Here is a 27,210-nt window from a genome sequence, read left to right as displayed (position 1 = left end):
GGGGGGGGGGGGTAATAAAGGGAGCTAGCAGTTTAGAAATGTGTACATGGATCAGACTTCAGATGATCACAGAGATGAGACCTGTTGTTTGACTCTCCTGCAGCTTGATCATCATCATCAGTTTAGGTGTCTGTGTCAAACAGCAGCAAAGAAGTGCAGTATGTTACTCTATCATAGTGTATAGCGTCTTAAAATAAACATAACACAAAGTTGACATGCAGCCCTGTGGGTAATGCCTCCTCTTCTTTTCCACAACCTGTCACTGTTACATCATTTGGTGTAACCACACACAAAAGCATGACGAAACTGAGGGCGAGGGGGGTAATTATCAATGTGTAATGAGATGTGTAAATACCAATAGATGAATGTCTATATGAAAAGACATTACTTGTCATGGCTTTTTTTTTCTTTCTTCTTCTCCTGCAAGCTGAGCGGCTACTCTTTGTTCTGACTTCTGAGAGTTTTAACGAAACAAATTCTCAGCCAGTGCTGATGCGGAGACGGATTCAGCAAATAATGACTATCTTCAGCAGCTAAACAGTGGCAGGCTTCAGTGGAGGTGGACGTGAAGAGAAGGAGAGTACTGTTTGGGAAACAAGACGCTCTCTCTTGCTTCCCATAAGGCTATTAGCATTTGTATTATGAACGGCACATCATCTTTCCAACTCACCAAACTGTGCAACTGCGTCCTTGAGGACAGTTCCCTAGCAACTGTATCAAAACTAACAGGCAGCAAGCACTGAGGAGTATGGTGTCAAACGTGAGTGCAATGTGCCCGGAGGGGGAGCCCATAATGAATGCAGCACATGGGTTTCAGACTCATGTATGCGAGGTCAGAGGGCCTCTTTTAAGGTTTAGGATGAGTTCCTCTCTGTGTATTTCTCCATCTTTTTTTTTTTTTACTGAGAATTAGGTGGTATGATCGCAGAGAAACACACAGAGCCAGAGCTTCAGAAACAGGGCGAGAGTTTGCCTGAAACAATGAAGATTTTGCTGTGGCAGGCACATCAAAGTGGATCTCTCCCACCAGCCCTCAAGCAATAAATGGAAAGCTTTTTTTCCCCCTTAGTTTCCTCTCTTGTCTCAGATCTTTAGTCCCTCCAAGCGTCCGCGGCATTACGGCTTCATAAAATCCTTATTTAACAAGTTTCAATCTATGGATGTCCACACGCTGTGATCTACACTTTGTCCTCCCTCCTGTCACTTCCAGTCAACCACACACCCGTTCGGGGATTGACACACACTGATACACAAACCTCATGACGCAACCTCTTTCCATGACTATAAAACATAACCGACAATATAAAAAACATCCAGACAGACTAACTCTTGTCTGATACGGATTGAGTTTGGTTTTAAGGCATTATTTGACTGTGCTATATTTAGAACAGAATGCACTCTACGACCCCGACATGATGAGGGCAAAGCCATTTCAACGACGCATCCTCTTGTAAATCTAAAAGCAATTAAGTGTGCATTAGCGAGGGGAAATGACTCTTATAGAGTCAATAGCTACTGTTCTTTTTCAAATCTACATGGAATGAAGGGATTATTAAGGATAAAGTCGGCGCAGGACTGCGTTGTGGTGGTGTGCCTCGTACCCCACCCCCGTAGTGTGTGGAATTGGCCTCACGGAGAGAAAGAAGAGCTTCAGCCTTGAGCTCCTTCTTTCTCTTTCTCTGCACACAGCAGGAGAACACTAAGATCCCACAGCAGAGGCCTGCATGCTGATATTTATCGGCAGACATTTCCTCAACAAAACCCCAATCCCACAATACAAATTGGCTCAAAACTGAGAACGTGTCTGAATCCTGCGAGTCCAAGAGATGAAGATTTAATGAAAGTGTGCGCTGTTTTTTGTTTTGTTTGTTTTTTTAAATAATGCAGCACAACACGTTATTGATCATGCAGGGACCAATTTGTGTACTTTTGCATAATGCGGGAAGTGTGTGTGTGTGTGTGTGTGTGTGTGTGTGTGTGTGTGTGTGTGTGTGTGTGTGTGTGTGTGCGTGTGTGTGTGTGTGTGTGTGTGTGTGTGTGCGTGCACGCGTAGTTGGTTCTGCATGGGCGTAAAGGGCTCACTTAGGAGGGGCGAGAAATGAGACCGACAAGCAGTTTGAGAGGATTAGAGGAACAGTGTGTGCATACAGAGGCGCTGTGCTAGCGGGCACTTTGGCTGTCTTAAATAAATCGTGGATTTAACTGATGATGTGTCACTCTCACAAAGTAAATAAGCTCGTTGTGGGTGCTGTCAACTCCTCGACAATCTGCACCACGTAGCCACATGAAACACAGTCAGCCCAGCACCGATCTAGTTTACACGAGCGAGCTTCAGCTAACCACCTCCTTTCAAAACTCAAAAATAACAACCATGATAACACACTCGAGGAGAACCCCCCCCTCCCCCCCAAACACTGAAGATACAGGCATTTTGACAAAACAAGGGATTATCCTTCCTATTTCTTTTTGCATGTTTTAAAGTTATTTTTCATGGAAGGTCCAATTTGTGCTGTGGACTGATATAAAGCTTCACACCTCTGAACGACTACACAAATACTGGTAAGCACAGTGTCTTGGCTGGGCATTTTCCTTTAATCTCTCCCTGACCTGCTGCTAACGTTAGTTTCCTTTGGCTCGTTAACATGTTGTCAGGCTGTGCCGCTGAAGTTACGAAGCACTGCCTGGCCTGGCCAAAAGGACATCAGCGTGAGCCTTCAGCAGTTTGCATGAAAAAGGCTTTTAGTGCACAGAGTTCCAGTAGAGTATCAGAGCTGCTGCAGTGGTCGCCGGCCCGGTGTATTGTGGCCTGACCTCAGCCTTGTAGAGCTCCTCCCTCTGCCATCAGGCGTCCTTTCAACTTCTCTCTCTGCTCCTTCAGACCCTCTCAGGGTTAGATGTGTGAGGTGGTGCCTGAAATTAAGAAAAAGGAAAAGCTTTTTCAAGTTTAGAAACACATGCGAAAGACCAAGAAAATGTTCTTGGCTACAAATGAGAAGGCTATAATTATAAGAATCCCCTTCTTTGTTCAAGTTACAGGCTTTGGCTTGCCCTGCAAATTGCGTTTTAAATGCAACGGGACAGCTTGTAAAGAGTGTGACAGTGACGCTCTGTCTCTCTCTTATCTTATTGCTCCGCTTTGCCATTGAATCTCCCTCTCCCTCCCCCCACCGACTATCGATCCGCAGCAGTACATATTTGCTCTCCTCTCCATCTCTCACACTCCCAAGGGTCACAGAGGAGCAAAGAGTCTGCCTCTGAAGTGTCGAGCACTACGGCGGCAGAAATTCGTGCAGCCAAGATGAGCTCACCTGGTTCTGAAGGGAAGACGTTTCTGAGCTGCTCAATGACCTCCTGGAGCTGCAACACCGTGTCCTGCTCATGCTCCAAATAATCTCCTGGCGAAAACGTGCGCGCGCACACACACACACACACACACACACACACACACACACACACACACACACACACACACACACACACACACACACACAGGTTAGGATGGGAGGTGAAGGACGCATGGTTTCTCATTCAACATGCGTGCATGTATCTGGGCTCGGCAGCACGTCGCTGACCTGCTGCTTCAGTGTCAGTAGTCTCTCTGCTGGCCGGCTCCCCGTGGTGACCCCCTCCAGACACAGGAGAGGACAGGGTTGATGGTTCTGATCCATTGGCCTCTGAATCATCTTTGGGCTGTTTTAAAAAAAAAAAAAAAAAAAAAAAAAAAAGACTTATTATCATTCAAATAATACCTCATATCCATCAAGTTGTAGACCCCAGAGCCATTTAGCCTTTCACGTATTAATGAATGTGATGTTATTATGACGTTACTCAGCCAGCAGAGTCACATCTCTGAGAAGGATTATTCTAAAAGAAGGCCGTTCTGCCCAACAGCTGTTCAGGTTACTGTGATATGTGCTTTGATAGACAGATGAAAAGATGGGGAATAGCACCGCACACTGCAGCATTCCAGAAAACACAGCGACAGAGATGGAGGAAAGTCTCAAATCACAATCAAAGATGCATAATGTAACTCTCGAGGATATTATACACAACACACCGTCTTTTGTATTGTTTTTAGCAACACTGTAGCAATACTCTCGAGGTGAGATAGTTCAGTTGCTGCAGTGAGGCAGCGGTGTCTGCAGAGACAGGGAGGGATTCATACATATTATACATATACTTCTTCAGAGGCAGATTCTACAGATTTTATTTTCTGAGGAAATGAGACTATGATATTGGTCCGGGGAGAAAGGAATTTAAATATGTACTTCCTCCTCCCCTGCCACATTTTCTTTTGTCTTTACTCTCAATATCCATATTTTTAACCTGAAGAAGAAGCATCCTCGCGTCACCTCACTCCCTCTGCTTCCTTTATTCAGTGGCTTGAGTGTGCAATTTCGATACTCCCACTGTTAACAATTTAAACGTGGTCATTATACTAACCGGTACGTGTCTGCTCCCACTCTCCCATCCATCTCTTTGTCATACCTTTCTTTTATACTGCTGAAAATCCTAGTATATGACGCTCCAGACTCATCCTCTTTCTTAACTCTCTTTGTACTGCACTTCTCCACATGTACCGCACTTCTTTGTCCTCCCTTTCCTACGAGTACCATCTTTGCCTTTTTGTACTTTTATGAATGTATTTGAAGGACTGTGCTAATTGACGTCACGCATACAAATGTTGAAAATCACTGAAATTGAACTTGTCTCTCTTTGCCATTTCATCAAACTGCAGCGACAGCAACTTGCAAGAAGTATAGGTGATGCAATTAAACAGAGCTCTTTAAAATAGAAGATGCGGCTAGTGAACCCGGTAGTATCTATAGGGTTGGATCAGGCGACTGTTCGTGTCTCTTAGTACTAAACTCTGTTTTTTCATTTAAGGCAATCTCCTTTCACTTCTTTACTCCAAATCTAAGATTTCCATTACACATGGGAGGAGGTCATATTATGAAAAACTTTAAAATTAGCTAGATTGCTTTTAGTTACTCATTTCATCCATCAACATGAATTACATGGTGATAGTCTTTGTATATTTGGTAAATCTAATATTCTGTTATATTAAAACCCGTGCAGTAAGTAAAGTAAAAATGACAAAGTATTACTTGAAAATAATCAAATATACTTATACAGAATACAGAATAGCTACAGCTAATGTGCTATATGATTATGGATGTTATACAATTAATCATTATTATTGATGTATTAGGCTGAAGATATCAGTCTTTACTTGTAATGCTTTTATGTATGGATCTATAAATTCCCATGAGGCAACAGTTACAGACTATGAGTTTGTATATTTCCAATTCATGTTAAGCTACTGCAACCTTGAGACTGTTGGTAAGACTGTCAGTGAATTTTGTTTTTTATATATATTAGACATGTTTTAAGATGTATATAAAATACTGCAAAAAATAATGTGTGATAAGTTTTTTCTCCAAAAATATTATTATTGAGTAAAAATCTTTAAAATGACATCTTCTCTTTCTCATTCATTAATAATTCCTTCATCTAAAAATATGCAAGTCAATTTAATTTCAGAGGTTTAACTGTGACACAAGATCTCATACTTCACTGTAGTCACATACCATGGTGATGGGCCCGCCACTTAAAATCAGATTTTCACTTTCTCCCTTCAGCAGATGATTGTGAAAAGAGGTTTAAAGTTTTACACTCTGCATCATTCTGCACAGTCACGCTCAAACACTCAACTGGAGGAACAACCAGAAATTAGTTTTTTTTGAGTGAAGGGGGACTATAAATATATCTGCAAACAAAATCCCAATTCAATATCCATGAAGAATTAAGTTTCCAATAATAAAACAGTAATAAATACATATTTACTTAGGTTTAAATGGAGCAGTTCTTTTTATGAAATATTTTGGAAATATATAATTAAATGACACAAACTTAATTAAATAGAAAAATAACTTTGCCCCTTTTTTTTTATCTGATATTAGTATCAAATTATCTTTTTTTTAAGAAACCTTCAGGAAATTATAAGGAAGTAAAAGACCTTTAAAATAACATATAACCCCAATTTTTTTGTTTTGTTTTGAGAATGATCAAATATTTTGTGAATCTACCCAGTAACAAGTGACTATAGTTGCTGTAAAGCGGATTCAATTCTAGAATATGTCCCTCTGAAATCTAGAGAATTAATAGTAAAAGTACCCAAGAACATAATCTTGAATTATACTTTCTTCAGCCAAGTATTCACATCACTGTTCATCTCTCCTTGACACCCCATCACCAGGCCTCTCCCAGAGGTGTGCTGCGGTACCTGTAGCAGTAGCTCCCTGAGCCTGTGCAGCTGCGACTCCAGCTGTTTGTTGTGGTCCTCCAGGATCTGCATGCGGGTCTCCAGGCGTGTCTTGTGTTGCCGGAGGACTCGCGCCTCGGCCAGGAGCTCCTCGTCCTGCTGCCCTCCCTCTGTGGGTGAACCCGGGCCGCCCTCTCCAGCCTCAGTCAGCATGGGAACTGATGCCGCCTCTTCGTGCTTCCACTTGAGCCGCCTGTACTCGCCCTGCAGCACCCTGAGGACCCGCAGTGGAGGACAGATGGAGGAAAACATTCAACTTGCTGGTGCAGCACACAAAACAAATTCAAACATAGAGATATTTACTAATAAAAATGCACATACGCATAATAATCTGACATTTTGTGTTAATGAATTACACAATTAGAATAATTTCACTTCACATTCAACAGTGCAGCAAGGTGCAAATGTGTCGTTGGCAACTAACCACATGGAGAGCAATCATCTTCATTTGAACTTAAGCTACAATAATCAGCCTTTCATATCTGTTGTTTGTGGGATTCATCTGTCCAATAATAGCTGAATGAAACTAACAGAGATGTCATATTTCCAGCACTACATGTTTGACGTTTGATTGGCATTCATTCAGTGATGTCATGTCATTACATTCGCTTCTTCTGCTGTGGTTTAATGGCACATGAGTGGAGATTAGTGTGACCAAATGTTTATGTTAAGGTGCTTTACTTTGTATTTTGAAAAGCATCTATTGATATCAACATTATGGGTTTAGCTGCAAAGCCAAACGCCACTTCATCTTCATAAGTTTTACAGCATGTGTACTATTGAGCTAGGAGTTGGGCTTATATGATTAGAAGTGGTATAAAATGATACAAAAAAAAAGATAATTAAAGTGTTAATTCCAATTATTTTTATGACAATTCATTATCAACTAAAATTTAATTGTTGTGAAAGCCATAGTGGTAATATATAATTTTTTTTGTAGCAGACTGCTGAAACATGATATCAGCTTATAGTCAGGTTTATAAATAATAGTAATAAGTATAATATAGTTCTCCTAAAATCCTACAGGTATGGTGCATGATGTTAAATACATGTATAGTTTAGATTTCTTTTTAAACTATTAGATAGGGTCCAGACTCCCAAAATAAATCAAGAGTCCCAAAAAGAAGTAATTTGATGTTAATATCTGATATTAGTTTATTATTGTGATACAACAATCACACAGAGCAGCATATAAAGTAAGCTACATCAGCCACTCTAGTCATTAATAAGGGCAACAGAGCACACTCTAACAGGAAACACACTTTGTAGGAAAACTGAAGTGGGTCAAGGTTTCAGACAACCAAAGGGCACAAGTGTACGCGGCTGTATTTCGCTGTGTGTGGAAAAGGTCACTACCAAACTAAGGACGACAGAAATTTATTCACATGAATCATTCACATAAAGGATGCCTCTGGTAGCCAATTAAGCGGAAAGGAGAAATGAATTTGCCTCATTTATGGAAAATGCCTGAGCCTCTAGCACATTAATTCAAATTCAGGCATTAACATCTTGTGTTTTAAAGATGCTCTACACTTGTATCACGCTAATCAACTCTTAATGGGCTCTTTGTTTTCCTTCTGCAGGACACCAACAAACTGTCAAACTGAAGCATGGTTTACAAGTTTTTTTTTACAGACTTTATTGTCAGGTTTGCATTCAGAAAAAGTTTCAGATTTTCTTCAGGCTGTTTAAAAATGTTTACGCTCTAAATAACATTTTCAAATGGCAGCAGACATACTGAAAGGAGTGTAATATATCCAGATAAACAAACACATATTTGTGTTATTATGCTTGTGAGGAGCTTTTCTGATGAAAATCACATCCTAAACCAAACGTGTATGTCTGCTGCAAAGTTTTATTCCAAATCTTTATCTAGGCCTCAATCAAAACTGTAAGTAAATCAAACCCAGAACGCTAAAAAAAATGACAAAGATATGTCAAGTTTTGTGTATGTGATGGATTTGGTGTACTTTTATTAAGAAAAAAAAGAATTAAGAAAAAAACTTGGACCCAGACTCTTAAACACAGACCTGTTCTCGTTCTCCAGGCGGGCCAGGGTGCATTGGAGCTGCTCCTTGTCCTGGTGCTCCAAGTGAGCCAGCAGCATGTGCTGTCCGCAGGGTGAGTCATGGTCCAGGGCTGGGCTGGAGTGACGCAGGAGGTACTGATCTTCATCCCTGAGTCCCCCACACAGGAGACAGCACACTGAGCCACCAGCACACAGCCACCAGCAGCACAAAGCAGAGCCAATGGCATGGGAGAGCAGACAGGCCAAAGCAAGGCAAGGGCAGCAGGACGAGGTAAGGTGTTACAGGACACAATGAAACATGACAAGACACACAACGGGATGGGACACTGCCAGGTTCACAGTCCAAATATTAAATGTTGTGCCATAAACTTGGCTCACCAGACCATTAAATACACACTCACGTTTATTAAAAGGTGCATCTTAAGCTACACCTACATATATTGCCCAAATAATAAAAATTGTATTGACATCGGAACAATAAACGTTATGCAGCTCTATGATAGTGGGCCTATGACCGCTAAACAATAAATGGATCTGTGAATGTTTGGAAATTATCGTAATGGAAAAACAGTTGTTTCAGTTTTTATGTTATGTAGTGCTTTTGCCAACAAAGCCAACTACTTTATCGAGCCAATGTTAAAAGAAAGCTTCAGGCTTTTAGGATGGGTACAGTTCTACGAGGAGAGTCTAGCGCCAGGATCAAATCAGTGGTTAATCTGTTTGGGCAGATGAGCAAGGCCACAGAATTTCTACTTTTTTGTTTTAAAGAATTTGTTTGGAATAGGTTTCTAAATTTTAATTTGCACAGTGTGAACTTTGAAAGTATCCATCAGGAGGCCTGCCAGGTTTCTTTGCTCATAGAGGTAAACTGGCGTAGATTATGTGGGTGGAGCCTCAGGAAGCAGCAGGCCAGGGGAGGGATGGAGTCGGAAGGGATTTTCCAGACTTGGTATTGTTGTGATATGTTATACATCACAGAGGTATTTATACTGCAGGCCTAGTTCAAACAGACTGATTATGTCTAGAAACGACAAGATCCACCTTAGTCGCAGCATTGTGCTACTGTAAGAAATGTGATTTCGGAGAACATACTTAACACAATTACCCCACTGCATTTCAATGTATTCCTAAAAATCACGTTTTTTCCAGTTTCTCCTGCTCAAAACTTGTATGTATATATTTTTACTTACTTTTACTACTGAGACATTTTTGTTGGAATTTCCTTGTGGAAATCTATAGGGGTCTATCTTACTTTTGTCAGGGACATTCAGTGTTTTTTGTAAATTCCATTTAATTTACTCCTCTGGTATTATTTTTTACACAAAACTTCTGATGTGAGTTTTATGTGTGTGTATATATTGCACCAGAAAAATATATATCTTTAAAAGCTGCTCCCATTGTTACGTTATTATAACAGTGTGAAATAGTATCTGCATAATTATGATCAACTTAACCTACTTTATAGCTGGCTTACAGTAGCCTGCCAACATTGCTGTAGCTGTAGATTAACTTGCAGTTAAGTGTCTCAGTACTTTAGTAGAGATTGAGGCAATAAAACTATTTGCAAGTTCAATAAATATGAAAATAAATATATGATGTGTATTGAATAATTCTGGTACGCAATTAAAAATATATTTTAAACAAAATGATCAAAATATCACAAATATATTAATTGATTATAACATGGACTCTCTCAAAAGGAAGACTGAAGGTTTAAGTACTATTTTTACATGTCACCTGCCAATTAGTGCAGTGAACTCAGAACAACGTATACAGGTGGAGGGTGAAGGCTGTACACACAGGCAGCATGGCTGAAGACAGAAAACAGCATGATGCCAACCAAACACCAGCTGGAGGCCCAGATAGCACAGCAGCATGTACAGGGCCATGCAGCAGAAAACAACCAGAGGCATTGACAGACAGAAAGACGAGTGTGCAGGATAAGAACAATAAGATAAAAGGCCACAAGAGCAGAAAACAACACCGCTACACACAAAGGGTAGTAGTGAAATGGCATGCATACAAACAGTTTCAGGCATAGACGTATACACAGACAGAGATGAAAATACCATGTGCTTGAACAGATATACATACACTTTTGTGACAAAGCTCCATCCAAGCAACACTCTAGATGCATGCACATAGCAACAAAGACATTGAGAGCAGGCTTGAGAAGCACAGATGTCAATAGTAAAAAAGTATTGTGCACTGTGAAGTATTGTAGTTTTGTCAGAGCCCAAGACTAGCTCCCAATGTGGTGTCAATTACCTCCCTCTCTCAAAGTAGACAAACATAAAACACATCTGAAAAGAAATAATGAGCATACTTCACAATGCACACACACAGGCACACACCTAGAGCCCTAAAAGACCAAACAACACTTTGCAAAGAGCTGCTGGGCATGCAACCTTGACTTTACAGCGTAATAAAAAAAAAAGGAAAACCATCTCAGAGATGGAGGAAACGGTTGACTGATGTCAACAAAATAAGACATGGACACACACAAAACCGTGATCTCAAACAATCCTAACCACTTTCTCAACTGTTCACAATGAGGACCGACGGCCTCATTCACATCAAACATCCTTATTGCTCTGGCTGCTGTAACCACATCATCGCCCACCACTCAGCCAGCTTGTTCAAACACATACATACACACACATGCGCGCTTTGTTCGTCTACACAGAGCCACATAGATTAAACGCAGCAGGTATGTGGATGATGGAGTGTGTGCATGCTGCTCGCTTTACTGTTGTGGGTCATTTTCATTGTGTGTTTGATTATTTATGTGAGCACCCAATCTTTACCTAACAGTCAAACATACATGTGCAAGCCTGAACACACACACAAACAAAGGGGCAATAAATGTATCAACAGCAAGGAGTGTATATTCAAAACACACACATAATCCCTATGAAAGGTGTTGGTTGTAATGAGGGGGTTTGTAGTGTGTGGTGAGGTGGCATCATACTCACAGGCTTTCATCAGGAGACAGGCTATCCGTGAAGAATGAACAATTCTGGCTCTCCATTTCTGCCAATCTGTACATAATACACACACACACACACACACACACACACACACACACACACACACACACACCAAGGACAAATATACGCAAATATTCACACACGTGTATACAAACAGAAACATACAAGAGAAACAGGAGCGTGGATGAGTCAGAATATAATATAATATATTATAACAATAAAATATAATAAAAAAGCAAAAGCAACAGATTGATATTATCAGACACTGGGGAAATATGTTTCACCAAACACAAGGTTCAAACAAATATTCACAATAGTTTATCTTTTAAGTAGTGTAAGAAAGATCTCTGGCCTTTTAGTGATGTGGACTGCAACTGAGCAGCAAGTTGTCCAGAAACATCTGACGAACAAGACTGCAGAATGGCAGAAATTCTGTATGCCACAGACTACAAGTTGTAAAAAAATATCCACAAGAAGAAAGATAACTGTACACTGTCAACTAGCCTGCATGCAATAAAAAAATACTTTTAAAAATGTGCCGCAGTCCAGCACCACGGACAGCGGCTATGATCGTGAGTGAGTGTGTGAGGAGGCAGTGAGTGAGGGATGTATGGCTTTTCAGCACCAAGGACAGCGCCTCTGCATTATGTTCTGCTGACTGTCAGCGGGACAGATGCACTGTTCCTACTGCTCTGCAAGCTGTTTCTATATAACACCAAATAAAATGTGCTGTGGAAGAAAAATCAATTTAAGTCCATTTCTTAAAAAAAAAATAAAGGTTTCTTGTTTTCAATGGCATAAATAAAAAAAAATTGTGCTGGGAAAAAAAAAATCACATCAAGGTGGAAAAAAAAATTTGGTTTAAAATAATAATAATAAAAAACAATGAACAAATTGTTGAGGCTCAGCAGGCAGATCAGGTCATCCACTAATTGCAGGGTTGGTATTTGGATCCACAGCTTTATCTGTCCACATCTTAAAGTGTCTTTCAATGAGACACTAAACGTTGATTGCCCCCTATGGAGAGGACAGCACCCAGCGTGGTAGCTTTCTGCCATCAGTGTGTGCATGTCTGTATGAATGAGTTAATGAGAGGCAAACTAATGCACTCTATTCATTACATTAAAAAAATAACTTCACTGGATAGATAGATCATTTAAACTCAATATGGCACACTGTTTTGACAAATTCTTTTTAATTAATATTATTATATCAGTGCTTGTAAACAAAAGTCACACACTCAAATTACTTCTGTTTAATAAAAAATGTTCAGTACAGCCTCTACACTGTTTACGTGTGCTCCTAATTTTCTGCCTTAGATTTGTCATCTTTTTGGTCCTGCAATTTTTGTTTTTTTTCCATGGCTAACATGCTAATAATGTATTAATAAACGAGAATCTTGCCTGGTACCTGCCTGCCCTCAATGACACATTTACGGCAATCATTAGTTATTTTTTCTTGTGTGAAAATGTGTGGGTATTTATATTCATAACCTCCAAGACCTTCTAACCTTTGTCCCCATCAAAATTACCGCTGGCTCCTATACATACACGCATAACTTGAACTTGAATACATAAGGCCATCCACTCTCTGGCGCCCATTAAAAGCACATAATCTAAATTAGATTGATAAACATGACAAACTGCACTCCACTGAATATCACGTCCATTAAGTATCACATATCAGCTTTACATGATCGAAGGGTGGGTTTCTCCTTCCAGTAAGGTAATTAACTAAAACAGAGAACTGAGCCACTAATGGAAATGTGCTACGAGCCTCATGGCTGCCTACATATGTGTACACACGCACACACACGCACACACACGCACACACACACACACACACACACACACACACACACACACACACACACACACACACAACACACACACACACACACACACACACACACACACACACACACACACACACACACACACACACACACACACACACACACACACACACACGCATGTGCTACATGAAAGGAGTCTTAAATATTCACTGCAGCATTACTGGTTCACACAAGCACACACCGACACACTCCATGCTGCATCATCTTTCGCACAGTGTCGTCAGCTGGAAGAGTGAGGGATAGGAGGAGGAGGGGTGAGTGATGTAGAGGCTTTCAGGGGCATTCACATTACATCCCATTTCTCTCCAGTTTCCAATGATACCATAACACTTTGGATTTACCCATGTCCTCTTAGAAGAGGCCCATCCTTTGAACCTGACCCCTCATAATTCAATCCGCGGCACTATTCATCAGAAAGCCTCCACAAACCTCAAGAGTCAGGGGCAGGGACAACAGCATATGAGAAAGGAAAGGGCAGAAAGTAAGAGGACTAATAATAGTGTGTGGGTCTCTTGCGCATACATGTGTGTTCAGCCTCTGGAATGAATGTAGATGGATGTGAGAGGAAATGAGAAACGGGGGAGAGAGCGAGGCTTGGAGAGGAGAAATCCTAACAGAGTTCTAAGAGGTTTTTTATTATCTTCTTCTCATCTATCTTCTATGAGATGTCAAAGCAGTGCTGATGATGAAAGGAATGAAGTCTTGCATTGATGTGGGGGAGGGGCAAGAGATACAGCGAGAGTGGGAGAAAGAGGGGAGAAGAGACAGAGACTGTCTCTGTGTTTGACATGATGACAAGTCTGACTTTTCTAACCCCAAACATCAAATATTTTAGCTCTTCTGCGACAACTGGAGAATACATTAAATCCATGAATTAACACATATTCCCCTCATTAGCTAAAGGACACTTTAACCCAAACGAATGCACACACAAACACATACATACACACCTGTCTAATAAGTCATCCCATGGGAGGAATTTTGGGATGCACTGACCTGCCAGTAATGATATCCACAGTTTTGATATCCACTTGACTTTCCATCAGTTTTAAAAGTAAGTAAGTAAGTAAGTAAGTAAGTAAGGAAGGAAGGAAGGAAGGAAGGAAGGAAAAAGAAAGAGCATGCTGCCAGAGCACCATTGAGAAAACAAGGGACTCCTATTAAGACAGTGTTCACATCTATGCCGGAAAATTTGTGCACTCACACTGCTCGCTTTTTTCACCTTGTGTCTACATGTGCACCTGTCGATACTCATTTAGAGACATTTTAATTGTTTTATGCACTTGACCAATGGACCATCAGTCTATGAACTACACATGGAGGGTGGAGGGGAAAACACTCACACACACATAACAGGAGACTATGATGTCTTCGGTAGCTGTTGGGGTTCAGTGTCATTTAAGATACATTGATTGGTGGACAGGAGTAGCCGGCATTCAAACCACCAACCCCGCAGTGGTTATATGCATTCAGGCTAAAAACAGTTCCCAACAACACAATCAGTATGTATGCTAAAAACAAAAATGTCCCGCTGTATTTGGAAATAATGTTGATTTAAAAAAAAAAAAATCTGTTTAAAAATGTGTATACTCATGGCCTGTTTTTAAAGATTTGCATCTTCAGTGGGAAATAATTGGTTTCGGCTGAGAGCCACCGACACACAGCAAGCAGTGCAGATCACAATAAAAACTGTGTTTACAAGCATTGAAACATATGAGGAGTTAATGTTGTTAACAAATGCACTTTAAGTGTCCTTATGTGTGCTTATAACTACACCATTTAATACCATTAAAAATACAGTTTGGTGATTAATTATAACACTTTTTATATGTAATAATTTTTGCAAACATTTCTAAAGTATAGCCCAATGACCATATGTTATTGTCTTAAAATGAAGACACGAATGAAGACATTAATAAATAATGAAGAAAAAAAGGGCTAAGAGAGAGAGACCAAGTCATACTGTATAAAAAGAGGCAAATATAAATGTGTGGGTGGTAGACAATAGAAGAGAGGGATCAAAGATAAGACCAAAAAAGAAAAAAGGCAAACAGAAAACAGCAGGAAGGGAGAAAAGGGGAGACATGAGAGGGGTAAAGAGGACAATTGTGCCTGCTCTCTCGTTGGTGTGTGTTCCCTCTGTGTTGGCAGGGTGTAAAGCAGTTGTGTGCGAGACCCTCGGGGAAGTAATACACAATGGCACACTTTACAGCATGCACACAGTCACATGTGCACACTGCAGCTCAGTGGGAAAGGATGTGTGTGTCCAGCTCTGTACTGTGGGGCAGAGCTGCCAGGAAAGTGGGAGTCCAGTGCTGTGCCCTGTTTATAAACTGTCAGACAGACACTAATCCACACCAACAGCCCCCAGGTGACCAATGGGCTCACTGCCCTCACAAGTGACAAGTCGCTAGACACGCTGAACCCCGTTGACCTCAAAAGATACACACACACACACACCAACCACAAACTGCTCTGCGCGCGTGTGTGTGTGTGTGTGTGTGTGTGTGTGTGTGTGTGTGTGTGTGTGTGTGCGCCAGCATTTGTTTGTGCGGAGGAAAACTGCTGTGCAGTACAGCCTCTATCCTGGCTGGAGTACAGTGCACAACACAGCCAAATCAATACCTCAATCAGTGCGTGGCAAAGACTAAAGGGTGAGGCAGTGGAGATGGCAGGTGGGAGAGGAGGTGGGAGTGAATATAAAGAAGGGGGATGATTTGGAGAGAGGAAAGCAGGAGAGACTCTGCTGTAATTATTTGATATATAGCAGAGCACAGGAAGCCACATACCTGCTGGCATAATGTTCAATCCTGCTGTGTGTGTCTGCATGGGGCAGTTTGGGTGAGGAGCACGGTCTAGGAACAAAAGGAGGCAACATCAATACTTCACAGAGGCATTTTGAACACTGTGCAAATGTTAATAGGAGTCAAATCTTAAACTTCATGACAAGCTCATTGCAACAATTGAAATGGGTTTTATTATTTAAAGGGGAAATATTCATTTTAGAAAGCAAATGAGAAGATTGGATTCTCACAGTGGAAGTGAGTACATTTAAAGTACTGGGCAATTTTGCGGTATCTGCACTGCTGCACTTGAGTATTTCACTTCAAATCTGTACTCCACTCCATTTATTTGAGCGCTTTAATTTAGTTATTTGCTGATTTCACACCAAGAACATATGATGGCTTTAAAACATAATGCGTTTTCGTTAATTAAACCCAGCATACCAACATGTATGTCTTGTGTTGCTTAGATTGAGAAACTTGAATGAGTTATGAGTGTTTTATAATCAGGAGTGAGGACATTAGTATATGGTTACAGTAAGAGCTTTTTAATAAGATGGTGATTCGCCCCAATAATCTTGAGTATACAGGGGCACATCATAATGTTCATGCATATCAAAGATTAGCCTCCACACTGAAATCCTGGGTTACTCAAAAGACAAAGTAAAAAAAAAAAAAAATCTTGTTTTGCATGATTTTAGGATGTGTCCATGGTAGTTTGATGATTTATCTGATGTTTAATTAAATACTGTGAAGATATGGCATTGGCAAGATGTAAGCAACAACCAAAACCAGTTCATCCTATTAGAGACAGATATTACCTGGAAACAGCCAATTTAAAAGACTACACTGCCACGGCCTCTTCTTACTCTGATGAAGTCAAGCTTAATGTCACAACATCAGAACCTTTCCTATTAAAATGTTCTTATTATAACCGTATACTTCAGCTCTAATCACAGTTCCTGCTGCAGTTGTCTTATCTGCTGTGTTAGATGTTGCACTGTAATTCAAGCATCCTCAGTTTTGAATAATCTCTTAACTGGAATATTTGAAGTTATAAGAGGTGACCATAACAGTGGCATGATCAGCCACAATATGGGCCTATAATCATTCTAAATCATCCTGATTATTGTCATAACCTTAAGATATGCTTCATGATGATCTCGTGAACTTCAGTCTCATCGCTCTTGTTTTTTCCTTTGTGTGAGACTCTGTGATGTAATGTCTGAGCCAGACTGAGATCGCAGGACTAACATTATGTTAATTCTGTCCTTTTAACCCATCTCAGGATGACAGTTAGCCTACAACAACAGGTGTTTACCTGGCTGTACCCGAGAGAAAGTGAGAGACAGATGACAGCAGAGCAGAGACAGAGAGACGACTGTGTTTGTGAGTTTGTACATGTGGGACTCACGTCTCCGAGCTCTCGGTCTCCAGCACAGATTGCACTGGCAGGTAACCTCTCTGTGGGTGTTTGGAGAAGTACTGCTTTGACCTGAATTTATTCTTCAGAGTCTTGGCAAAGTCCCTCATCTTCTCTCCCGAGGTTGTCTGGAGTGTGATTTAGGAGTCGGCGGGGTTGGTGGGTGGAGGAGGGGTGACAAGTGGTGGTTTAAGCAAAGGGAGTGGATTGGTGGGAGACAAATGACACTGCTTTAGATTTCTTAGAAATCTCCAAAATTACCTCATGCAAAATTTGTTCACTCTGTCTCAAAGATGGTTCATCTATTTTTGACTTCTTTTCCTCCATCTACTTTTTTTTTCTCTCTTTTTATCCTTACCTTTTTGTTCAAAATCTTCCCTCTTTCTCTTGCTCTCTATTTCCTGCTCCCTCTATCATAGCAGAAATCTATGGGCGCCTGCCAGCCTAGCCACTGAAAAAACAGTAGCTTGCTAATATAAAATATTGTCCATCGAAAAAAAAAGAAATCATTGTACAGTTGGCCTTTTGCCATATTTTACAGCTTCAAATTGATTTGAAATTTAATCTGGCACCATCTCAGTACACTCAAGCAGCTACTCCTTTAAAATGAACTCGACGTCGGAGACTGGGCGTGCAGTCGCTTAGGACTTGGGTTTTATTGGGGGTTTTGTGCTCCAAATGGCACTTTACGTGCGCACTATGAGAGCCAAGAAGGATGTTACTGCTGAGTGGTACTCAGTCTCTGCATACTATTATAGATCTGGACAAGGGAGTGTAATCATATACACTTAGAGATGATAAAAACCTTACACCTGAGAGGTGCCGAATGTATATCTGGCAGCAGGAATCAGTAGATAGTAGTATGTTTTTCTTTGGAATACAGCTGAGCTTTGTCCTTCCCTGGAGACTTGAATTTGTAATCTGTTAAGGTACTATATAATAATTGTCTTACTGGGGTGTAGTACTCCATGATGGGGTAGTGCAGCTTCTTGCCCTTGGTTGTGCGGCCGGTTAGAAAACACGTCTGGCAGATGTCCACATTGAACTGTTTCAGACTGCGATACCTGTCAAGATCAATACAACAGAGAGGCTCAACTGATGTTTGATGGAAGAACTGGGCAGAGTGGAGTGGGTCTGTGTGCACATGTATTACTCATGTTGTGTGGACATAAATCTATTTACACTGCAGGGACTCCACTTCTTTTTGGGGACAAAAAGCAAGCACACATACCAAGCACAGCATGGTAAAATCTTTAATGTTAGGGTAAGATTACAGTTAGGTTAAGGTGAGAGACAGTGTCCAGGAAATTAATGTGAGTCATTTTAATGTCCTTCTAACAAATAGAAACATGTGTGAGTACAGGATAAAGGATTGGTGCATGTTTTTCTGTCTAATTTATATGTTTGTTGATATGTCTGATTTCCCCCCACATCCTTCTGTTACAAAAAAGGATGAACTCTTGTTAAAAGTCACCTGGTAAATCAGCAAAATCATAATCAGCAGCAACTGTGTATCAAAAAATAAATTAATTGTGATTCAGTTCTGCTATCAATGAATGAATGTAACCTCAGTGTCTGAATGTCATTCATTCCATAAATGTAACATTTGTGTACATCCATCCATCCTTTTCTGTGTCAGTTTCCATATAGATGAGGAACATCACAGAATAACAGAAATGCCATCTGCCAACTACAATCTACACAATATGATTTTTTTTTTTGAGGCAAGCTTTATGTCAGGGACCCTCAAACATGACGGTTGAATCCCACCGCAATAAATTCATATTACTGCATACACTGGAGTGTGTGGCTGCTCCTCTTATTACCATACATTGTATTTCAGTTCCAGCATCTCCAACAAGCCCTCATCTGGTGAGCAGTAATTTTTATATCTAATAAAAAACACCAGAAAACACCAGCTGTCACTATTTTTTTGCTTCTTCTTTGTGATGTTGTTTTCTTCTTATCGAGGCTGTAATTATGCAAAGACTACAAAACCCTTTTTTTGCATTCATATTACATACACACATTTGTTTTACATGGCCTCACAATGGAGTAATCCATTCACTCTTACATTTTCATAGGTGCTTAAGTGCAATCAGATCCCATGCTGACCATTTTTAGCATAACACAGGCACTGACCACTTTGAGGGTGCCTTAAAGACCTTAGCTAATAGCTTGTGTCTTTAGGGGAGCAAAGACAAGTGTACTCCAGCTTTTTAAAAAAATATCTGAAACCTCCTCAACACAGTATGACTAAATCATCTGTTTGGTGCCCCCTTCTGCAAAAACCAGGCTCATCCACGTGACTTATATTGTTATCTATTATGTTTTGTTGTTACATTATCATTCATTTTATTTTTGTTTCGTTCGATGTAGCAAAAGCAACTGCGATCACTGAAGATTTGTCTTTATTATGTTATGTTTTTGTAGGCGGTACATCTATGTACATAGCACCTGCATGTGTGTTCATGTACCACTTGGGCATTCCTACCTGAAGCCCTTGATGGGACATTGTTTGCAGACATAGCATTTGGCCTGGTGCTTTGTCGACTCTGCAGCAGCCACACGGTGAAGAACAGGCAGCCAAACCATCGACTGGGGCTCAAGGCTCGTCCACTCCACAAAGTGAGACACCTCAATGGCAGGTTTCCCTGGGGCCTGGAAAAGGAAGGTTGGAGGGAGGAAAGAAGACTGTAAACAAGCCAAATATAGAACAACAGCGGGCCAGGTACATAAAGTAATGAGGGAAGAAGGTGTGCTTCCTCTCCAAAGGTGGTCTCCCAGTGAGCTACTGCTGAAAAAAGGAATCAAAGAGAAAACAAAAGATAAGAGGAGGAGAGGGAGAGTGAAAAAAGACATGTACAACACTGGAATATCTTTTGCATTTATGCAACTACTTAAACAATTATAAAGCTAAAATACAACAGACATAAATTCAGTGTCTGTGTATATTATTTGTGTCTTCATGTAGTTCATCTCTCCAGAAGACAGCTAGTTGAAAATTCCAGCAAGTGGGATAAAAAGGAAGTCAACCTAATAAAAGAATGACTTGCCAAGCGCTGAAAATCTGTGATGTGCTAAATTCTCATTAAGTCTGCATCAGAGATGCATTAAGAGGTTGATTTCCCTGGGGCTCCCTCCGCTGCTCAAGCAGAGTAACATAATAAATGTGTGTGTGAGCACTGATCACACAGACTGCAAGGTGTACAGAGGTGTATAGTCTCCAGGGAATGAAGAAGCTCCTCTCTGTTAGTAGAGTAGCCAGCTTCTCTCCACGTGGGAGGTCAAACCGCAGCCCCCCGCATACCGAACACCTGGAACTGGCAATGTTTATGCAGAGCACACCGGTGCAGCACAAAGCAGCACACGCAGCAGATGGGACGCTTTAAACATCATTGGGAAAAATAAACATCTGGTTATCCATCAAAACACTGTGTTTCTGCACAGTATAGCCATTAAACAACATGTATTTGTGAATCAATATCAACAAGTCTGACGCTTCTGACAGCATATGAAAATATTTACTGAAAGTTATTTCCCCAGTTGAATTTGACCTGATAACCGCTGCACAGACTGCAACACCTTCAGCAAAGTCTTATTATTCTATCTGACTGCCTTACTCAGCCTATTCTGTCTGGAGTAAATTTCATCTACTTCTCTGTCAGCAAAGTCTAACAGTCAGCGTCAGTGTACAGAGGCAGCAAATGCTGAACCGACATCCCCACAAACTGATGTCACTCATTCCCAAGTCAAGTGATAGACGGGCCAACGGGTCACCCTGCAGTTCGCATTACATGGATATTTCAGCTGCAAGTAGATGTCCTGACATGGAGCAAACGGAGAAAGGAATTGATTTCAATCAGCCGTAGCTGATACAGCAAGCGTGGACCAGAATAAAGCAGGTATAATTAGGATCTGCCTTGAAAATGAGGGAATTAAAAGGCTTAGCAGAGGCCACCCTCCAAAAAAGCGATGGCCTGCTGATAAACAACCCAGTAATTATCTGGTGTCCCGAATTGAATGCCACAAGTTAAAGTTCCTACAACCTGCATGACATGTTCAAATTCAGACACATTCAGAACCTGCAGAGGACATTTCTCCTCATTAGCTATTGCTCTGTGTGCTATTGGACTCTGTGACCTTACTTCATCATATCAATATTAATAGATTATATTCTTCAAGTCAACTTTATCATTTCAACTTCTTAGATTTTACCTTCTGTGTAACGTCATGCATTATCCAGCGCTGATTGTATTTAAGAGCATTAAAAGCAATGCAATGCAATATTAATGTGATGTGATGTTTGTGGAGGCAACATCCCGAATATGTTTGATGCTGCTGTGGCTTCTTCAGGTTGAAGGATGAACTTTTCCATTTCCTGACACTCATGCACTGAACTTCTTCTTCTGCATGAAGTGAGACTATGCTGATGTCAGTAAAACACAACTATAAAAAGGTGGCAGCTTTCTGGTATGACACCCTAATTCTTTTTCATTCGTGGCTTTTGATGGAAAAAAAACAGGCAAATATTTATATTATTTTTTGTTTACATTTCTATATTTTATTACAGTCTTGGCAAGTTCTGCTCTAATTAACTGAAGGTCAGTCATTATTTTCCTTCACATTCATTAATAGATTAGCAGCTTTCACATAATTATACCATAAATAAGTAGATTTTCAAGGTGGCCTTCAAATTTCACATTGAAGCAAGCACTGAAACTAGAACTACTCTTACAGTCTGTCAATATGTTGGTCTAACAAGGACATTGGAACACTAATAAGCATATAAACATTACAGCTGCCGTAGTTAAGAAAGGTAAGGTGAGGTACACTAACAATATATTTCTGACAGATGCTCTTATACCTAGTTGATTGTGTGCATAGAAAACTGCACACTCTCTTGCCTCTCTGCAGATGTGTTTAGGCGTTGTGTACATGTGTCCTCACCATGCGGAAGCAGCTACGAACACTTGGCTCCACGTTGCTTCCGCCGAAAGCAGCAACTTCACCCAGCTGGCGGGGGATCTGGATGGCTTCGTGGAGCAGCAGGCTGAGGTGACGCTGGTCTGTCAAACCTCCTGGACCAGACACCTGGCGGAATAAGTCTGCAAAACATACACTGTTATCAATCAATTATGCAGTAACTAATCTGATTATACGCCTGTGAGTGTAACAGCATAAATTGTGCACTGTGTTAGTATGCATGAAAAACAGCTATTTGCATGTGCATTATCATCACATCTGCATGCATGTTTTTACACTTCCACATCTGTTGATTAAGGGCATTTGTATTTATTGCTACATCATCAAGGCTTTTTGAAATTTAAATTGTGAATTAAATCGCAAGTGCAAGCATCACAAGTTAGAAAATATTGCGCTTTCTCTTCAGAATAGTAACTTCAATAAGAGATTTTGCAGTTCTGTTGCATATCATATCATTTATCATCTATTTTTTTTTAACAATGAGCCTCAAATTCCTGACATAAAGCTCAACTAAAATACTCCATAATAAAATTCACTTTAGTGACATACAGACAGAACAGAATCAGTATTAGTGGCCTGGCTAGTCAGCTTGGAGATGAAAGAGTTGCATAAGTAGACTCTTGCCAGGTTTTGAATGAGGCCTTTACCAAGCTAGCTGAGAGTCTGCCTGTCACTGAAGAGATGAATGATGACAGGCATGTGAGGCTGCTGCACAATGAGAGTACTGTATAAGCAGCCAATGTATCCTACTCTCCGTGTTCTTATTCAACCCCACAGGGACAAAGCTCGGCTTTAACACCTGCATGTTAAACAGCTGCCTCTATATAGCCCCCATAACCAGAACTGAGGTGTGTTTGACATTTTAAATGTTCACACTGAGCTGTTTGATAGAGAGCAGTTTGGGACATGTTTTATGGAGACACTATTACAGTATATGGCTCAATTATGTCTTAAACATGCAGCTTGCAATGTTGCAACCTGCTGTAGTGAGATGATTGTATTGCTGGATTTTGTTGCTCAAACCACAAATTATAGGATCATTGCTGAGATATTTCAGTTTGGAATTGTTGGATCAGCTAGAAAATAAAGTCAGATTCTGCAAATGCATAAACTTTATCTCCCCTCAACTGTATTCAATGAAATTAAGAGGACTGAAAACATTTCTGATGTAAAAATTAGAAGGTAGAAGGAGAAACCAGTGACCGAAAAGTAAGCAGTATATGTTGATATCTGCAAAGAGGTGAATGTTAAATAAAAGCAAGTAGAAACAAAAAAAAATACTGTTACTATAACAATAAGTAATTAAACTACTTACTGAAACAGTATTAAAAAGTATATTCCTTTCCCAAAATCTCTTGCCAAACATTGACGATAATGGAATAAAGTCCCACCATCTGCATCTCAAAGCAGGCTGATGGAAATGCCTCAGATTTATTTGCAAATATTAGTCTAGTGATGTCTGGAGCTGGCAAAAAACAAGACCAGTCAGCTAAATGACAGACTGTTACGGCCACCACGTGTCTACCTGAACCCTGAAATAGAAGGCTGACTCACCTCAGGGACCAGTCTTAGACCTAACACAGATGGTGTGCCAAGCATGAATAATCCTGGCATGGCTTTTGGGAATGTTGTCTAAGATCCTGTATCAACTACAAGCTGTTCCTGGTCTCACTGACTCTCCAATTTACCTATACTTACAGGTTCACTTGTAAACTGAGGCTACAATAGAACAGTAAAAAACATATCTCAGACGTGAGCGGTGTACTAATAAAATATTACAACATAATTTACAATTGAAAGAGGATGAAGGGAGTGCCTGAGCTCTTTGCTAGTTGACTAGTAAAAAAAAAAGTGAGTGAGAGCCATTGAAAGAAAGTGTGCTTGAATGGTGTCTTTGGCAAGCAATACTTTTAAGGCCCCTCGTGTTCGAGTAAAGAAAGCTTCCTCCATTATGGTAGCAGAGTCATTTCCTCCATTAGACTAAGTGGAAGTCTTTACGTAATACTAGCAATCAGGGCAGTTTTGTTTTGGCTCATTGTTTGCAGTTGAGGAGATGCATTAGGCACAAGAGAGGGCATCAGACTTACATTTGTACTTCTCTTGGACGTCTGCACTGCACAAGCTCACCAATCCACTCTTGAAGCTGAGAACTCGCATTTTGCCATTTCGAGCACTAGATGGAAGAAAAATAAGTTGTAGGGTTGAAATTTTTTAACGGTGAATTATCTCAATTCATGGTGTACTAGGCCCTAATGATATATTCACATGTTGCTTGAGCCCAGCTGGGAGGGACAAAGTGTGGAAGAATTACACAGGTCAAAGCAGTACAGTACAGGTCAGTGCAGTAACGTGAAATTGTATTAGAGCATGTTCAGAAAAACTAAACACACTACAAGGACTTCATGAAGTGTTGTGTCTGTGGGTTTATGCCCAGAAGAGCAATACTAAGCTCATATACACCACAATGTCACTTACAAACATGCACATAACTCACACACATATCCATTACTCGTGAAGCTCAAAAGTGCTGTCCCCCCGCTGAATAAATAGCCCACACAAGCTTTTTTTCAGCTTGAAATAAAATAAGTGAATATGTGGAGGTTACTATGGAACAATTGGATTTGAGGGGCAAACACACCATCACTGTTCTCGGCTCTAGTGCCAACACAGATTGGAAGAATTTAGTGCCGAGCTGAGCGGCACTGGAAGGAACCAGGCTTATCAACTTACCATTTGAATCGTTAAGTGAGAAATCAAGAACATCACATTTATCGGAGAACATCAGATCAAAAAAGTATGAAATTGAATCAAAGAGTGTGTTTAATTCCCAGAACATAGAATTTGCTTTTAATGTGTTTGAAAACCGGGACACAGTAGGGGGGCCCGGTTCCTTTTAATTCACTGACACACGGGGTGGTGAGAAATTACTCAGACCAGGATCATTAGAGTCAGGTCAACAGAATTACACATGGAGACCCAGGATAAGTCAGAAGGAGAGAGTCGCAGTCCTTTCCTTATTAGACTCAGGGCTGGAGTGGGTGCAAAGGAGCTCGAGAGCACATGGGGATGACTGGCTGTCAGGACCTTTCACACACACTTTCTGCTGTGTGCCGCATGCCATCTTCAATATGCACCCCAGCACTGCTCCTCAGGGGACACATCACTCCTGCACACCCTGCTTGTGTGACACGTCTCGAGAGGACACACACACGCTGCGATACACTGTAATACACTTTCACTGGCACAAACGCATACAAAAAATGGGCACACAAACATACTCACACCTCATTCACATTCCCTGCTGCTATTTATTGGAAAACAAAAAGCAATTACTGAAATTTATGCGGAGGGTAAAGTCTCTGATTGTCCCTCATTACCAGCGAGTAGTTAAGAGCTACCGACCGAATTTAGAGCACTCGTGGGGTTGCTCCTATATTTCTGTCTGTGTGCCGTGTGTTCTCTTTGGAGACAGCACAAAATAGTCAATCAGGAACAAAGATGGGTGAGTGTTGGTGTCAAAGAGGATTTGTGTCTGCTGTGTCTCTGAAGGGATGACTGGCCCTCTGCCTGGACATTGTTATTGGAGCTGTAGCCACAATGTGACTTTTTACAGATGTCTGAAGAACAAGCCATTGAACTGGTTACAGCAATCTGCAACACACTGCTGTCCTTTGACTATGAGGAATAGTTATACACAGCTTGTATGGTAATTTATAGTTTATGATATTACAAGTGGTGAAAGGATATGCATTGTGTGTCTGTGTTTATTTACTTTAAATAAGCCTAACTCTAATGACCGAGAGTAATGTGAAAGAGTCCTTAGCAGTGCTACACCCGGTGAGAATTACACCTGGTTCTGCAACATTTCTAAAAAGAATACAGGACTGTTGTACTGTGCATTATGGTCATGGCTGGCTACTTAAATGACAAACCCATTTGTCCCTGGAGAGATTTAATGCTCATTAAGTATCACATCAGACATTAAGAAAATATAAGTACGAATCCACCAAAGGGAAGATACCAGCCCAGATTTACAATAAAAAAACAAAAAAAACAAAGCCAACAGTGTACTGTAGTTAAATCCCATTAAACTCAATCGGCCATATCAAATCTAAATTTATACCTGACTGACAGACAGCGACGCTCCTCAGCAACATTGTGCTCAGTGCAGCTGGTGGCAGCTACAAGCAATAATGTAGGAATACTGATATTGCACTGTTGGAACTTTGCCCATATAAGCCTCGCATTGATATAAAATCTCCTGAACTGTCGCTGTAATGTGAAATTTTATGAGCATTATATGATTGAAGCGAGTGTGTCACTTACTGCACTGATGTAACACTGCACTGCAGTAATATCATCTTTTTTCCTCCATTCATTCTTCTTGCTTGTCAAAACCGGGCACCTCCATTACCCGCAAGGCAACTTGCCCTCTGACAGTTAGGTTGGAGATTCTGCTATTAGTGCCTCAAGCCAATAACCGCAAGCAGAGATGAGGAGCAAGCTACAGAGGTCTGGTAAGTTCACTGCTTTCTACCTCTTCTACCCCAGACTCAGAAAAGGATTTCTAAAAATGTTTTTACATTTGCAGTTTCGACTCCCCAGGAACTTAAAACAGACTTTAATGCATCATTTTGGCACAATTTTTCTTTAAGCAGCCATCCAGGACATATACATAGGCTTTTTGGTTGATGCCCTCCGCTGAGTAAAATCAGCAAAAATACAGTGCACTTAAAAAGAACGTTTATGACATACTTTTCTCAGGTGGTGGTTATGAGCTAAAAGGCAAATCAACATTTTCCTTGAATTTCTCAGTTGG

The 27,210-nt window shown here is 40.6% G+C and overlaps 1 protein-coding gene across 4 annotated transcripts in view; it reads right to left on the bottom strand.

Annotated features, from left to right (window-relative positions):
* Positions 1-421: 421 nt before the first annotated feature.
* drp2 (dystrophin related protein 2) overlaps positions 422-27,210 on the bottom strand; it is a 149,599-nt gene continuing 122,810 nt past the window's right edge. For 2 of the 4 annotated variants that reach the window (XM_069170598.1, XM_069170599.1), the window contains exons 13-24: positions 24,479-24,564; positions 22,356-22,513; positions 19,900-20,066; positions 18,358-18,469; positions 17,397-17,533; positions 15,989-16,054; positions 11,330-11,395; positions 8,356-8,502; positions 6,287-6,539; positions 3,573-3,690; positions 3,309-3,395; positions 422-2,910 (exon numbers count right to left, since the gene is read on the bottom strand). In XM_069170598.1, the coding sequence (XP_069026699.1) occupies positions 2,891-2,910; positions 3,309-3,395; positions 3,573-3,690; positions 6,287-6,539; positions 8,356-8,502; positions 11,330-11,395; positions 15,989-16,054; positions 17,397-17,533; positions 18,358-18,469; positions 19,900-20,066; positions 22,356-22,513; positions 24,479-24,564 (1,417 nt within the window). In that variant the 3' untranslated portion in view covers positions 422-2,890. Of the gene's footprint in view, positions 2,911-3,308; positions 3,396-3,572; positions 3,691-6,286; positions 6,540-8,355; positions 8,503-10,708; positions 10,768-11,329; positions 11,396-15,988; positions 16,055-17,396; positions 17,534-18,357; positions 18,470-19,899; positions 20,067-22,355; positions 22,514-24,478; positions 24,565-27,210 lie in introns of those variants that run through there. The other 2 variants (XM_069170600.1, XM_069170601.1) reach the window with 2 other exon arrangements.

The sequence above is a fragment of the Embiotoca jacksoni genome, unplaced genomic scaffold, assembly GCF_022577435.1.
Source record: "Embiotoca jacksoni isolate LCO1_2020_lvr unplaced genomic scaffold, fEmbJac1.0.p SCAF_5, whole genome shotgun sequence".
Classification (NCBI taxonomy): Eukaryota; Metazoa; Chordata; class Actinopteri; family Embiotocidae; genus Embiotoca; species Embiotoca jacksoni.
Note: the sequence above shows the minus strand (reverse complement) of the source record. Positions and strands in the feature narration are given on the sequence as shown.